This window comes from Fulmarus glacialis, unplaced genomic scaffold, assembly GCF_000690835.1.
Source record: "Fulmarus glacialis isolate BGI_N327 unplaced genomic scaffold, ASM69083v1 scaffold48315, whole genome shotgun sequence".
Taxonomy (NCBI): Eukaryota; Metazoa; Chordata; class Aves; order Procellariiformes; family Procellariidae; genus Fulmarus; species Fulmarus glacialis.
In genome coordinates, this window is record NW_009215867.1 from 1 (window position 1) to 15689 (window position 15689).

At 37.0% G+C, this 15689-nt stretch overlaps 1 protein-coding gene across 1 annotated transcript in view; it reads left to right on the top strand.

Annotated features, from left to right (window-relative positions):
- Positions 1–355: 355 nt before the first annotated feature.
- Positions 356–15689, top strand: part of LOC104069774 (gamma-aminobutyric acid receptor subunit gamma-1) — a gene marked incomplete at both ends in the record, with an annotated part of 31304 nt that continues 15970 nt past the window's right edge. Inside the window, 2 exons of the mRNA XM_009579079.1 lie at positions 356–504; positions 8503–8570. Coding sequence (XP_009577374.1) covers positions 356–504; positions 8503–8570 — 217 coding nt within the window. The remainder of the gene's footprint in view (positions 505–8502; positions 8571–15689) is intronic.

The following is a 15689-nucleotide window of genomic DNA, read 5'->3' on the forward strand; positions in this document are numbered from 1 at the left end:
AAATCTTGGGAATTATATTTTGTCTTTTAAAACAGGAAAAGTCTGACAGTAAGAGGATGCCTGCTGCTGCTTTTATGAGTTTGATTCATGGCTTGAGTTTTTCTGTATGGGTGATGTGTTAATTCTTCTCTTGTCATGTTTATTAGCTTACACTCTTTACTGCCATAAACCAAAATGTTGGCGTTTTAAATAAGGGCCTGCCTCTTTTTGTTGGCACTGGAATGCATCTGGATTTTTATAAAATACTCTAAATAGTGTTCAATATTTTATCAGTTTCTTCTTCACCTCTTGTGTATTTAGTGTCACTGTTTAGTTTTTTTTTTCCTAACCTTGTTTTTTTATTCACTCACCATAGAGCTGATAAAGCAGATGATGAGGACGATGAAGATCTAACTGTGAATAAAACATGGGTCCTTGCACCAAAGATTCACGGTGGGGATGTAACTCACATACTGGACTCCTTACTTCAAGGATATGACAATAAGCTTCGGCCAGATATTGGGGGTAAGCCCTTAAAATAATTCAGTAATAGAAGATGTGAACCAGAGATGGCCTGCATTTCATAAAAGATCACAAAAGTCCACTTAATGCAACTTTTAAAAATCAGTATGACAAGCTAAATATAACAGCAATAAAATGCAATGATTTTCTGGAACTGGTAAAAATAATGTTCTATGGAAGAGTAGAATTTTTATGTTCTATTTACAATCTCTTTTTCCTATGTAAAGTATTGGTTTTTTTGGGACAGTGGGCAATCGATAATAAATCATTAAAAAGCAATTATATTTTGCTTTGTTTAACTAAGGTCTTCTGACAGAAAGACTTGTAGATATAAAACATGGTTATTTAAAAATTTTATCTTGAGTCTGTAGGAGTTTATTAAAGAATTATTCCTAGATATTTTTACTCTTACTGTAGAAAATGCATTGTAAGTGTGGATTTTGAACAAATTTAACTTCACCCAGCTCTATTCTTCCCTTAGCTCAGATTTTGAAATACTTCATAAGAATCTAAAAATATAACTTAGGTCTATATATTTTCAAGAGGAATATAGGAAGGAAGACTGCATTGCTGTAGATCAAACTTTGCAGATAGTAAGAAGGCAATTTTGTCTTTCAACAGTCAAAGCATCAATTTGCATATAACTATTAATTGTAAATATTTGGAAGAATCTTGTGTTGAAAACATGGAATACATGAAACCTTGCCAGCTCTTGTCTACCATATGCGTGCTGGATAAAGCTAAGAAAAATAATTTATTTTCTCTGAGTTTGTTTCCTGAACTGTGAAGGGAGAGGTGGAGGACGTAATTATTTGTTAAATACTTGGCATTCCCTATCAAGGGAATGCCATGTAAGTCTGTAAGCTGCTTATACGATAAACAATACAACAATCTAGACTTGTTTCATTTATGTAGGAGAACAGCGAGATGCAATCTGAAACTAAGTATTTTCTTTTGAAAGCTTCTGACAAATTGTTTTTTTCCCCAAATTCCTTAGTTCTGTTTTGTTGTTGACTGTTACCCTGAAGATGTTGAATTTTTCTCTCCCTGTCATAATACAATCACATGTAAATCTCACAAAGTTTGTTGTAAGTCTTTGCCTTCATGTTAATTTAATTGAATTACTGTAAACATTTAGACAACAATAAAGGTCTTCCAGCATATTTTTCCTTAAATTCTCAGTTTGTGACAGATGTATAGCATTACTTTTCTTTTTTCCCTCGACTGCTTGATGCAACTGACAGCAAAGGGATTATGAGAGAATAAACTGTCTCGACTAGGATTCCTTCTAATGATTAACTGGTAGGTGGGGATGAAAGAAAAGAGAATTCTGTTTCTCTTCTCTCCCCATAAAACTTAGAAATAAAGAGAGGGAAAATAGAGGAAGAGGAGTCTATTCTTACAAGTCAAATGGATTCAGACTGGCATGGAAGAATTTTGGTTTAATCCTTACCTCCACTTTTCTGGTTATGTACTGAGTCTTGATAGGGCAAGAACTCTGCCTTTTTGTGAGTAACTCAGCGTGCAACTTTTTGGATTCCAAATATCAGTTCCTGAAAGAAGACACTTGGTTCTAGCTTTTCTCACATAAGTGTTCCCCTTCTTTTTCTTCTTTGCTCTCTTGGTGCAATACTTTTGTACCAAGCTGATCTCTGCTATTTGGGACCTGCCTCCAACCAATATATTAAAACATAACGTTCATGAATATCAGCCAGATGAGAACAGGAGACATTTGAGAATATTCACTTTGCTGCCAGGAGAACAAACATTAAGACTGACTCTCTTCTGGATGGAAGTCGCAGACTTTTGCCACACAGCAGAGATTTTGAAGAACATAAGATGAGATTTCCAACTTCGAGTGAAGGCATTGCATTCTGTCCAGCTGCTTGGGAACTGCAGCAGATATTTAATAGATAGTAAAACAAAATCAGGCTACAGTGCATTCATCTTAGTCTGCTTCAATTATGTGGATAAAATCTGGTGTCAGATTCCACATCTTCAGACTATATGTCAGTACTTGTACAACAAGATTGTTGAACTGGAATTCTAATTATCTTTCAAAGCGATAATATCCCACAGAACATTTTTACTATTGAATTACAAAGCTCAGTTACAATAGCAACATTTTTTGTTTTCAACCTGGACTTTTTGGGTTTGAATACCCAGAATTTTGTTTTCTTCCTAATGTTGACACAGAATTTCAACATCTCAGAGTGAGATGAGGGGTTTCATTGTTAAACATGCAGTTACTTGAGGGAGATGATAAAGGAGAGCCAAATGAAAATTGAAACATCAGAGGCAATACTGAATTTTAATAAGAGAAACCCATACTCTGTCATTTTCAGTTTCTCATTCAAATATCCATGAGTTGTAGTGATTTCTTAACTGCTACCCTTTGCTATGTTTATTAATCTTACTAGTCTTTAACTCAATTTATGTAATATACTTTGAGGTGTTTGGAGCATAAAGGAACTAGTATTAAAGTACCTTCTGCTCAGTATGAAGTAATAGCAGTTACCAGATGAAGTCTCTTATCTGTAGTATAAATCCCCTTAATTACCAATACAACATTGGAATGTTGATATGTTAATAAAGCAGTATTATTCTCACTGTAAGGTTACCTTTTGGCTACCAGATTTTATAACCACACTGTTTTAGCTTCAGTCCTGCATCAAACTAGCTGTTATTTTTCAACTTTCCTTTTTAAAGGAAAGAATTCTGGCTGCACACTGTTCCATCTGTCACACCTTAGGGACACTGATATGTTAATATTAGCCTATCGATGTACAGTGCATTTTTTGCAGCTATGATTCATGTCCAGTGTTCTGTATTATATGGGTGAAACACAACTGATCAATCTGAAAGTTTAATTAAAAATAGGGATTAATCATCACATATCTACAACTCTAATGGAGTGTTTTCAACTAGCAGTTTGAGGAAAGTCATCACTGTTAGGATTTTTAAGAACGGTGAGGATGATTGCTCATGGACATAGAGAAATTTGGATAGTTGTAATTGCCCTATAAGGAGGGCATGGGTAAGTAATTGCATCTCAGTGCACTGATGTGAAAAGTCATGTACTCAGGGATATAAAGGATACATGAACAAAAAGTGGACTTTCAAGAGACTAATAGAAGCACTAATTCTGAAAAGATAAGGATATTAAGGGGACACTCTGTTGAACAGGTATTCTTAGTGTAGCATTGATGAAACGATGATATAGGCAGGAAAGAAATGAGCCCGAATAAGCAGGAAAATATTGGGTAAAGGTAGAGAGGTATGTATTCTGAGGTGAAGAATATTTTGCAAGAATTGAAGGAGATTGAAATACAAGAGCAAGATGTAGAAGAGCATATGCTTGTATGGACATGTGCACTGCATAGAAAATGATGGAAATATTAAAAGTTGTGGGGTAGGAGTATTTGCTAAAGATGGGTTTCTTTTAAATAAAAAGGTAAAAGAAGAAGTGTGGAGAACAGGGCTCTGCTTTCATCAAAATCACTTTGAAAAAATTCTTGAGAGATGGAGCTGGAAGCCTGCTGTAGACACTTGAGACCGAATTTTCAATATAGATAGCCATATAAGTAATACTCTTAGATAACTGGTTGTGAGAATTGTATTATTCCATTAAAAACTATTACAAATTGAAGGCCTCTGTTATTCCTGAATGTGGTAGTCGCGTAATTTATTTGCTGAATAACTGCTTTATCACCAAGAAGAGATGCTTCTTTAGGCAATTAATGAGGAGTTATAGAAAACATGCTCAAAGAAAATAAGCCTGGATGAAATTATCAAAAGTGGTCTTAGTTTAAATTAAATAGCATGATAAGTAATAATAAAAAAGAGGTGATATATCTTAGACCTTCATTCCAAAATGGGGAATTGTGGTAAACTACAGGAACCGGCTAGTGAGTTTATATGGACTAACACACTATTGGGTAATGTTGAGGATTGGAGTAATGAAAATGGAGTAATATTAAGCAATAAAAAGTGTAATGTTTTGCACTTTTACAGTAATGATAATTTCTGTCAGGAGATGGGGTTTATAAACTGAGAATAACTGATAAGGAGAGCTCTTCAATGTAGCAGGCAGAGATATTTCAAATATCAAAAGCTGCAGATTGGGCCTGGATAAATACAGGCTAAAAAAGAGGCACTTTTGATAGCAAGAGCAATTACTAAATTAATTTGTCAAAGACTGAGGTGGATTTTTATCACTATGGTTTTTCTAATCGAGAGTAAACATTTTTCAAAATACAGATTTTGAACTCAAACTGGGATTCAGAATATGCCTGGGGGTTATGCAGCATCATCTCTTACTAGAAGGGTAGTGGTCCATGCCTGCTGAGAGAGACTTTTTTCCAGGTCTTGTTGCTTGTCGGGACGTTCATTCTTGCTCTTCAATCCCAGGCACAAGAGTCACTTATTTGCTATATTTATTTCTTGAGACAAGCCTGTCCTTAACCATGTGCTTGTGTTAGATGATGCTCAATACCAGTCAAACCTTTTAAAACAGAAGAAGAGAAGTTTAGTTTAGTAAAGAAAAGGTGTCAAAGCAGGAAGTCAGAAAGTGTGAGTAGATCTCTCTAAGATCAGGTTCCCTGTGTGCTTCAGCTGCGTTAGGAGCTGATGAACTATCACTCGGGGGGCAGCTGCCCCTTGGTGCTCTTCTCTTTCTCTCTTGAGTATGCAATCTGCTGTCCTCTCACCTTCTTACTTTACTCTAGCCTGGCTCATATTGTCTTTCAGGGTAAACATTTAAAGTGTGCTATCTCTTTCTCCCCTTCCTTAGTAAGTTCACAGTACAGCTTTGCACTTCACGCAGGATGTGTTAAATAGCCTTCTTCCTACTCCTAGTGTTTTCAAGGCTGATACCAAATTTTTAAAGTAAAATAAGAAGTATTCACTGTAGAAACATCTTCTCAAACCATCTTTCTCTGTTACCTCTTTGTGGAGAGTAAATGAACAATAGTAATTATACAGATGTCAAATGAGTAAAGAACGTATTTTCCTCCAGCATTTGTCATTTTCGTGGGCTCATATGACTTCTCGTTCAAGAACACGAGAAGAATGAATTATTTCTTCTAATTCACAGAATTACTTTGCTCTGTACCATACAGAAGAACTAAGATAACAAAACAGCCTCTTCCAGTCTTCTTGAATTGGATCTCTTTCTCTGGATCATTTGGGTCAATTAAAATAATTTCAACAGAAGCAGATTTTCAGACTCTTCACTGGCTCTTAATAGCTCTAATAATCTTACTCAGAGCAGTACGGAAAAGGCAAATTGAACTCCGTGACACATTATAGGAGAGCCCTTGTGGCAGATCAAGTACTGCTCGCTGCAAGCTGGAATTTCATAAAATTGACACAGCCCCCATTAAAAACTGGCTCACTGACAGATCTCAAAATTTAGTTGCTAATAAGGAAATATCAGTGGTTGGGCTGTATATAGTAGGGCCTCATAGGAAAGTCTTGATCAAGAATAATGATATTTTGAATTATTTCAGCAATGAATTTTTGTAGTAAAGTTGGCAGATGACAGAAAGACTGTTGGTAAGGGAGAGACTGTATCTGCAGAGTAATAACCTGCTCCTTCAGTAAAACTGGAGACACAAAAATTGAAAGGGAAAAAAAAAGGAGGTGGGGGGGTGGAAGCTTGTGGGTTATATTTCAAGGTGAGAGATTCTGCATAGTAAAGCAGTAATTTAGGGGAAAACTTAGACATTTTATATAGTATAAGATCTTAGCTATGCATCCCCTGAGCATTGTCCTGAGATAAGTCCCCTTTTGAAAAAGGAACACAAGAAGCAGAAATCTGGAAATGTTCAAGCAGCACTGATAACACTGTGACAAAAATTTCCAGCCCTGGTATCCACATTTCAAAATGGATCTGGAAACAATGGAGCAAGTTTAGAAGTTAAAGCTAAACAGATTATCTGTAGGCTGCATTTGGAGTATGTGGTGTGAACTGTTCAGCATACTGAAGGAAAGTTTCAGAGGTGACCTTAATCACTGTGGTACTTGCGTCTGAAGAAGAGGTTTGATATACGACTAGGCAGTGCTGAAAGTTGGAGTCAAAGACTTGAACCTCAGAACAAAACAAGATTTCCTAACACTAAGGAGAATTAAACATTTCCTACTAATACGGGGAAAAAATAGTGGATTCAGCATTGCTTGAGCAATGAGGCAAGATACACTTTGATCCACCTCCTTGTGTTCTAGTCTAGCAGTGGGGTTGCTGTTATATAGATAAATAGGGTTGCAAAATTAAAGGAAGAGGATATCTCTTTGCGAGATATGGTGTATGTAAATTATATTATACGTATGTGTATATACACACATGCATTATATACTTTTTTTACTCTGATTTTTCAGTCTGTGGATATGAGTTCTTGTGTTGCCCCTCTTCCTTTATGAGCCCTGCAGATATTGAAAACATCTGCAGCTCAGGAAGAACTTTTTTTTTTCCTCCAGGAAATAAATTAGTTTCCAGGGTCTGTTTAAACTTTCCGTGAAGCATGCTGGGGACAGGGTGGTGATCAAGTGACTCTGTGCTCTGTGCTCGTACAGAAAAGCCTTTGTGCAGCCCCACTGGTGTGTCTTGCTGTCAGGCTCAGGGTCACACCAGTAATTGGATTTGGAATCTGTGAGAATTTCCTCCCAAGTGAGATTGGCAGGGAAAAGGTATCTTAGGATATTTAGGAAATGTATCTTGCCTGTCATTGTAGCTGGCAAGGATGTTAATGATACCCTGTTTCTTTCTGTGTGTCTGTTCAAGTTTTAGATTTTTGAGATTTGAAAAATCCTCTTACTTAAGGTTTTAGGTTTGTTATAGAGCACTTGGATGATCTCTGATGGTTTGCACTATAAAGAAATCAAATCTGGTGACCTAGGGTCCCTCTCCTATGAAATCAAAGTGCCTTTTTGTTTGTACCTTCCCCGTTTTCCATCTGCAGATGGACAGAAATGCTTCATTTTAACATGCCAGATCATGAGAGCAAGACCAGCAGAGCTTTGTTATTAGCCCTCTTCATTCCACTGGGGACACATGTCCTCTTGTATCCACATTCTGGCTCTCCAGTACAAGCTAGAAGAAAATGCTTGGTAAATTGATGAAGTTAAAATGCATCCTGAGCTCTTCTGTTAGTACCTTTTCCCCCTATAAACCAGTTAGGAGGAAAAAACTGAATTATTAGTGCCACCTGTACTTCAGATGTGACTTTAATGGGAAGTCACTTAGACTTTGTGCCCTTCTGTAGGTGTACAAAGTAAGAGAGTGTATTCTGTAAGACAATATATTTTTAAAACAGTTAATTTTTGTCTGCCCAGTGAGAGTGGTTTCCCTGTGTTTTTAAAGAAAAGTTTTGAAATGTTTAACTTGTAAATGACTTTCACTTGAGGAGCTTTCAATTTGGTGTTTAAAGCAGTGTATTAATCAAGCTGATAAAAGGACATTAGTAATCCTTAGGTGTGCTATAGTTGCATGAATTGAAGAAATATGTGGTGAAAAGTTATTTTATTTTTGTTACATATTTTCAGTAGGAATCGACAGAAAACACTGCATATTGATTCCTTTCAGCTGATAAACACATCTGCTCCCAGACCTCATGGTTTGTTGTATGACCAATTTTTTCCAAACTTTTTTTTTTCTGTTTATGATTAAATTTTTATGTTGGAAGACAGTTTTTGGTTTTGATTTTTTTTCCCTTCCTTTATCTTTTATACCTTTTATATCTATCTTTTATCTATTCACAAAGTGCAGGTGGGGATTGCATTACGAAGTAAAAAATTCATGTTGATAATTCTAACAATTTGTGTGGAACAAGGGAGCCAAGTCATATACGATCCTTCACAGAATGAACAAACCAGAGATTTAATTATTCTGAATCTAATAAAAGAATATCAGATTTGCTGTTGTTTTAGTAAATAGGTTAAATTACGCTAACAATGTACAGAGTTAATTAAATATGTAATTATTATGGTTACTGTTTTGTTTAGTGAGAACTACGGTAATTGAAACAGATGTCTATGTTAACAGCATTGGCCCAGTTGACCCAATAAATATGGTAAGTTCTGATTATTGACAGAAAATATTATCTGAATGATGTTATGGCTTAATATTATGAAATAATTCTAATCTCATTCAAATAAGTTTCTTGATTGCTTACTGTGTATTCTTATGCTGAGATTATTAAAGAAACACGTTTAGACTCTCTCTATTTGAAATTGTTGTAATTTAAAAAATACATTTCTTCTTTAAAAAAATGAGGCCACATAGAGGACATTGTATCAGGTCCTTATTTTGGTTTGTGTTGAACATTTTCACTATGTTTGCTCATACCTTTTTTATCTCTGGCCCAGTATAATTACCTGGAGCTACTCTTCAGAGGTTAAGAAAAATAACAATTGACCCAGCATTTGTAACTAAAACTATTTTTGGTGCAGTGATTCATTATTATTTTTCAAATTCATAAAAAGAAAACTTTGAAATTAACTCTTTTGTCCTCCTTTTTCCATGTCTTGTTTAGTCTTATAGGTCCTCTTCAGTGTATGTGTGCGTGTGTGTGTACACATAGCTGATTTCTTCAGAAGTTAAGGAATGCATCTCATCTAGTTTCCCGTAGATCTGTTGAGATCTGACCTATCTATTTGGTACCAACACCGAAGTAACAGCACTTATGAAGAAGTTGAGTCTGTGACCTTTTCTTAAATCACTTCAGTTTTCTGTCAAGATGTGCATTGCGTGAAATGGTGGTGTTGGAGGCTTTAGAAAGATCTTGTTGCATGGCTTCTCCTAGGGACTGCTGCCCAGGATTAAGACTGGGACTGGCCCTTGGAGGAGTTTGAACTCAGCTCCCTCCTGCCTTTTTCCTCCTCCCTACAGACAGTGTTGAACTTGATGGCAGAGAAGCGTTTTGTTCAATCTGAGGCTGGAGTATGCCAGTGCAGGGGGCTTATGAGCAGTTGGTGAAAGCACAGTAATTCTAGATTATTATTAAGGATCTTGTGGTTACACATATGTCATCATGCTTGGGTAGGGAATATCAACTTTCAGTGATGGGAAGCCAAGCGGGAAAAAAGAGTGGTACTTAGATACTATGGATAAAGGTGCCAAAAGTAGGTGCTGCAGATCTATGGCAAAGGATATTCATTCCAGCATAATGGTCTAATGAGCTTAGGGTTGTCATTACCCGGGGCTGTGGCAGGGAAATCCACATCTCAGGCCAGGGCTGTACATAAAGAAATGCATGAAAGAGCAGAAGAGTGATGGGGTGGGGGAAACTTTTCAATTTCCATGTCTGGTATAAGTGGTGTCTTTGGTTTTGTCTGTCTTCCTACTGAAGTCTTTCTCTTTTGCTTGTCTCCATCCTATCCTCTTCTGAAGAAACTTATTGTGGGAGCAAAATGTGTGGCCAAGTAGCTACCTGTAGGGAGGGTATAGCAAATGGTAGAGGCTTCCTTTTCCAGTAACCAATGTAAATAAGCCCTTCAGCTTGTTGGCCACTGAGTATTGCATACACTGAAACTGAAAATGAGAAATGCTTACAGCTTCAGTTTTCCAGTTTTAAAGAACCAGCATGTGGCTGGCTTTGCAGGGTAGCCCTGCCCCATCTCCCATGTCCTCTTCTTGTCTCTGCAGCCCCTGGGCAATCTCCCTACTGCTATGTACCATGGCCTCTCCTGTGCCCACAGCAGCCTTCTGCTTGCTCAGCCCAGAGCCTGGGAGGCAACATTATCATGCACTGCACTTGCAGTAATGACAGTATCAGCCATGGGACTGTTTCATGTCACTCGTTTAGAGGTCTCCCCACATCTGCTAGAGCTGCCCTAGAGTGGTGGTGGTGATGCCCTTGCCATGGCGCTAATAAAAGCCAGTCATACTGGCTTTTAGACCAAGGTAAGGATAGCATCATATTGAAAAGGCATATTACTTCATTAGAGACCAGGATCCTAATGGTTATAATGTATATCAACTGAATGTTTATCCCTCTAACCTTCTGATTTCTGTTAAAAAAAAAAAAAAGATAACAATGAAGCATGTCACCAAAGAGTAATAAGACAAGTGTCATTAAGACATAGAATTTTAAAAACTTCTATGGTTTTTAAAAATGGGCAGAGAAGTACTTAGCAATTTAAATTATAGTCTAAGGGCACTATGGCCTTCATAAAAGAGCAATTGCTTTCACTGGGCTTGGACTCCAGGAACCTGGATCATGTGAGCATCTAACATCACTACAAAAATCAAATGTTTGTGAAAATAAATAAAACCATATATATGCAAATAATTTGATTGACGTTTCCAAAAAAGATGTTTTTAATCTGGGAAACAACATTCTCAGCGAAATATAATTACAGATTTGACCCTTTAAACTCACTTTATGTGAGCTGTTGTTTTCATTAGGAAGGCACTTCCCCTGGAGTCAATATTGTTTTTGTTAACCAATAATCCAAAAATTGCTTCTATTTCAAGGGCTGTCCTTAGCCCTTCATTTGATCACTTAATGTGAGAACACATATCTGTGATTCCCCATTGGATTACTCATTTGCCAGATACGTTAATTCACTCTGGCAAATGATGTCCTTTAGCTATTTAGTTTGGATAAAATATGGCATGATGTAGAGAGTGTTTTTTCTAACAATGATGCTGAAGCAGCATATCAAGGGAGTATGTTTGTCTGAAAGCTTCAGAGGACACATATTATGAGACGAAACTGATTTATTTTTATAATTCAGTCTATTTTCCTCTTGCTATCTGACAGACTTTCATAAAAAGGATGCTTTAAGTGTATGTATGATATTCATAAGAATTTGTTTTTGAAGGCTGTTGTGTTTTGGCTTTCACTGTTTAACAAAGGTCTGTACAAAATTCTAGATGGTATAGACACTTCATGCTTAAGAGATGTTTTTCTACAGCATGTGATCTCTTTAGGCGTCCACAACCTGAGTAAATATTTTTAACAAGCATCTGGATCAGCAGAGTATTTAGGCTTCTAATACTCATTAAGTCTAAAGATTTTTGAATCTGTCTTTTAGAGCTAACCTGTGCTATGCATCGTGCAACAATCATGTAAAATGCATCTAAGTGCATTTTGATGGCCAAAGTCTCGATCCTCAATAGCTCTGCAATGGTCTAGGGATTTCTTAACAGAATTTAGACACGCGATGAATATTTAGAGCCTGGTTTTTCTCTGTGTGGAAGCTCATTCAGTTGAGCACTTAATGGGTGAGTACTAGGCTCTTAGTACATCTTTCTCTTTCCTTCCAAACTAGGGCTAAGGGGAAAAAAAGGCACGCTGGTGGTACAAATAGCAGAATCTGATATATGGTCCCTGTGTAGAAATGCATGTTGATCCATGTTGCCTGTGGGCCTCATTAGCTTTCTCTGCCCTGTATTCATCCCCCAAACCCTATGTGTTCATAAATACATAATGTTTTGTGCTACTGGTGCCCGAAGGGGTCCAGGTGAGAACCATGCCAGTGCCACAGCTTTTGTGGTTTGACAAGACCATGCAAATGTGCAATTCAGTGGGTTGGGAGAGTCATGGCAGCCTCCAAAACATTTTTACCTTCCTTCAACTAAGAGAATGCCTGATCTTGTTGTCTCTGTTTGATCAAAACTCTCATGACAATAAAAGACTGCTACCCCAAATGAGAGAAATCTTTGGAGAAGGAATACAGGATCAGTTCCTTAAGTAAGAAGCAGTATTGCATTATCCAAAAATGAAGAGCACAGAGAAAAGTCCTTAATGTCTACTTAATCGAGTTTCATATAGTAAATAGTGGAGCAATACTCAAGTAACAAAAATGGGGAAAGGGTTAGAAAGAGGCAGATCATTTCTACAGAAGTGCATAGACATTATGACTGATAGATTAAAAACTAGCCAGAAGAAAATGCTCTACCTCTCTGTCTATATCTGTCTGTGTATAAGTGTATACACATATAAATATATGTTTACAGAAACAAAATTATGTTTTAAAATTCCTTTACTTTTTCATGTGTTTCTAAGTCATGATTTAACTTTTTGAAACGTTATGTCATTGCCATTTTAGTGTGTTAGAGGGCTACAAATTTTTTTCTTCCCTTGCTGTAATGCAGATGATGCTCTCTATTCAGCTTTTGTATTTATTAATAGAACTTGGTATTAGAAGGTCCAGACTGAAAATTCCAGGATACATTTCTAGGGCTGCACTTCACTGAAGCAGTTTGGTTTCCTTGTTATTTCCCAACCGTTCTGTTCCTTCTGCGGATGATTTAGCTTTTGTCACATGATCTCTGCTAGTTATCCATTGAAGGCTACTGTGACTGCAAGCTGAAGGCCATACTTTGAAGCCTAGTGCTCTTATTTTTAACAAGATAGCTATACCACTGAGCAAATCAGATATTCACAGAATGCACAATGTGCTACTTTGGTACACAGGCTCATGGCCTGGACACTGTTAGGATACAATTTTTCCTGTCGTATTGTACCACTTATGACTTTGTGTAGAATGTGCTCATGGTGAATTTTAAGTATCCTTTGACTTCTAAATTCCATTTAATTCTCAAGTTGCAGTAACTAGCAGCAGATTTTTAATTTTTTTTTTAAGGTATTCAAGTATCAATGTGATCAGTATCCTAATAGAGGTTGCCTAATGTTATTGTGCTTGTGGAGGATGCTTTGGGATCAGGTGTGTCACTGCACTTATTCTTCTAGTCACTAGATTTGTATTGAAGGTTTGAAGGTTTTGTACTCTTTACAGTGCCAGGTAATTTACATTAAGCACACTAGAATATAAGTAATCATGACGCAAAGATACATTATGTGAAGCTACCCTGAAATCCAGTACGCAAAGATGTACACTCTTTGTATGCATTATTCTGTAATATGTAATATTCTGTAATTCAATGTATTTTTAACTGTGTTTTTGAATGATATTAAATGTTTTGTTACTGAATGAATAGTAACTAGCATAAAGGAAAGATGAGGCTTAGAAAGAGACATAAATAGGTGCTGGAATTAGCAAGGCCCTGATCCTGCAGATACCTAGGCATGTACTTCAGTTTACATGTGTGAACCATGTCACGTTGACTTAAGGATTTAACAAACACAACAGGAAAAAATCCAAAGTAAGAAGTGTATAAAGGGAAAAATATGAACTCTCTCTCTCTCTCTCTCCCTCCCTGTCTGTCTGTCACAGACAGCTGTGTGTCTAAGTGAACATAGTTCCATACAAGAAACATAAACATAATAAATCACAGTGCTACCCAAATGCTGCAGCGTATAGTAATATTTCAGGACTGGGTGAACACCGCTTGACAGCGCTTGTCGTGGTTTGTGAACTGCATTTGAAGCTTTTCCCGGAGGTTGGAATTGCTTTCATTTTTGAAGATGACCCTTTTGAGGAGAACCATTGTCTCTATGAGCTTTATGATGACAGACTGAGAGGAAGAGCATGAGGGATACACTCCTGCCCATGTTTGAGAATTTATGAGGTTTCCTAAGGTTGCGTGGGTTCAGTGTGCAAGCACTGCAAATTTTTGGAGAGTCAGGTGTGTGCATTTTATGCAAACTGGTTCCATTATCTTTCAAATGACAGGAATATTTGTTCATGAATCAGGACAGAAGTACCAGTAAGTCTTTAAATATTACCTATTTCTTATCATACAACATCTTCTTTGGATTAAGCTAGAATAACAAGCTTTTTCGCAATTTTTTTTGATAAGGAAAGGTAGATTCCAATAATTTTGGTACCTGTCAGCACTGCAGGTGATCAGAGTTAATTGGCTTTTACTCAGATGAGTGTTTGAGATTGATGGACACAGTGTTCATTTACAGAAGCTGAGTAAATACTCCTTCCGTAGGCTTGAGCATTGTTTTTTCTTTGTTATGGAATATATTTAAGTGTCAAAAACCCTATGTCTGTTAGTATTTCTTATTTTACCAGCTCTAGGAACTTGAGTAGTGCTTCACAAATACAATTTCATGAATGTTTTCTGTTTTATTCTGAAAAAAATAGCTTAAATTGATTAGTCTGGCTCTTGCAGGCAGCTAGTTTGCCTACTGCTATTGCAAGGTAGCTCTAAGCTTGCCCTGTTTGGTTTCAGGGGAATTGGCAAAGTACACGCAATATTCTGCTCATACCGGCTCAGCACAGCAGTTCCTGGGTGTCTCCCAATTTCTGTGATCATTTTGAAGGGAATGGTGAGGAATGAGGGAAAAGGCAGCCATTGTATGACATACAAGTGTTGCAATAGCTTTCTGAAACCAAACCAGAGTACAGCCATCTTTTCAGTCCCCATTTTAAACAGCAGTCAGTACTTGTCTTATTCTCAGCTACAATTTACTGGTTGTCCCTTAACAGATATGAAGTCAGGACAGGTAGTTAAGGTTCTACACAAGATACCAGAAAAATCTATGTTCTTTGCCTGTAAAGTATACCCTAATTTGTGTGTGCCATTTAGGAATGCTATAATCTAAGGCTTCAGTCTTTTTGTGCTGTGGTTCACTCTTAAATTTTGTGTTAGACTAGTTCATGCTTTAGGAAACACTGTTTTTGTATAGTACCATTGTATCACTTAAGCCACAGTTGGCATGGTTTCAATGTAAGTAACAAAAAAAAATTTACTTTGACTTAACTCCCCTGACATCAGTAGAGTTGCCAGCATATATTGGTTGGAAATCCAGTTTATATAATCTCAGATTCTTATCATCCACAGCCAGAGCAATAACCAAACTGCCTTTGAAGTGTCTGAGATTTCAGGCATTAGTGTTCTGTAATTGCATAAGGTTAATTTGTTAAAAAAATAGCGGAAGTCCTGAGCTTGGACATGGTTGAGGCTAAAACACAATTCTGAAAAGCTTCTTCCTTTTTATCTGTGGTCAGTCTGTCAGTGCGTTGTGAGCAAACACCTTAATTTCTTGTGTTCCCAGTACTTTATCTATTTAAGCGTTGATGTGAATGTACTTCTTAAAGCTCTTCCTTTGGTACTTCTGTGCAGGATGTCTTCCATGGTCACCTTCTCTTCTGCTCTCAACTACTTCTTGGTAGTTTCATGCACAAATTCAGCAACCTTTCTGTGCCAGTTGCCTGCTATTCCGTGTATCTCCTTTTGTCCAATCCAAAATACTGCCTTGTGTCCCTCATATCTGTTCACAGTTGTTTAGTTAGCTCAATATGGCTAAATCATAGCTTTAAATCTTCCC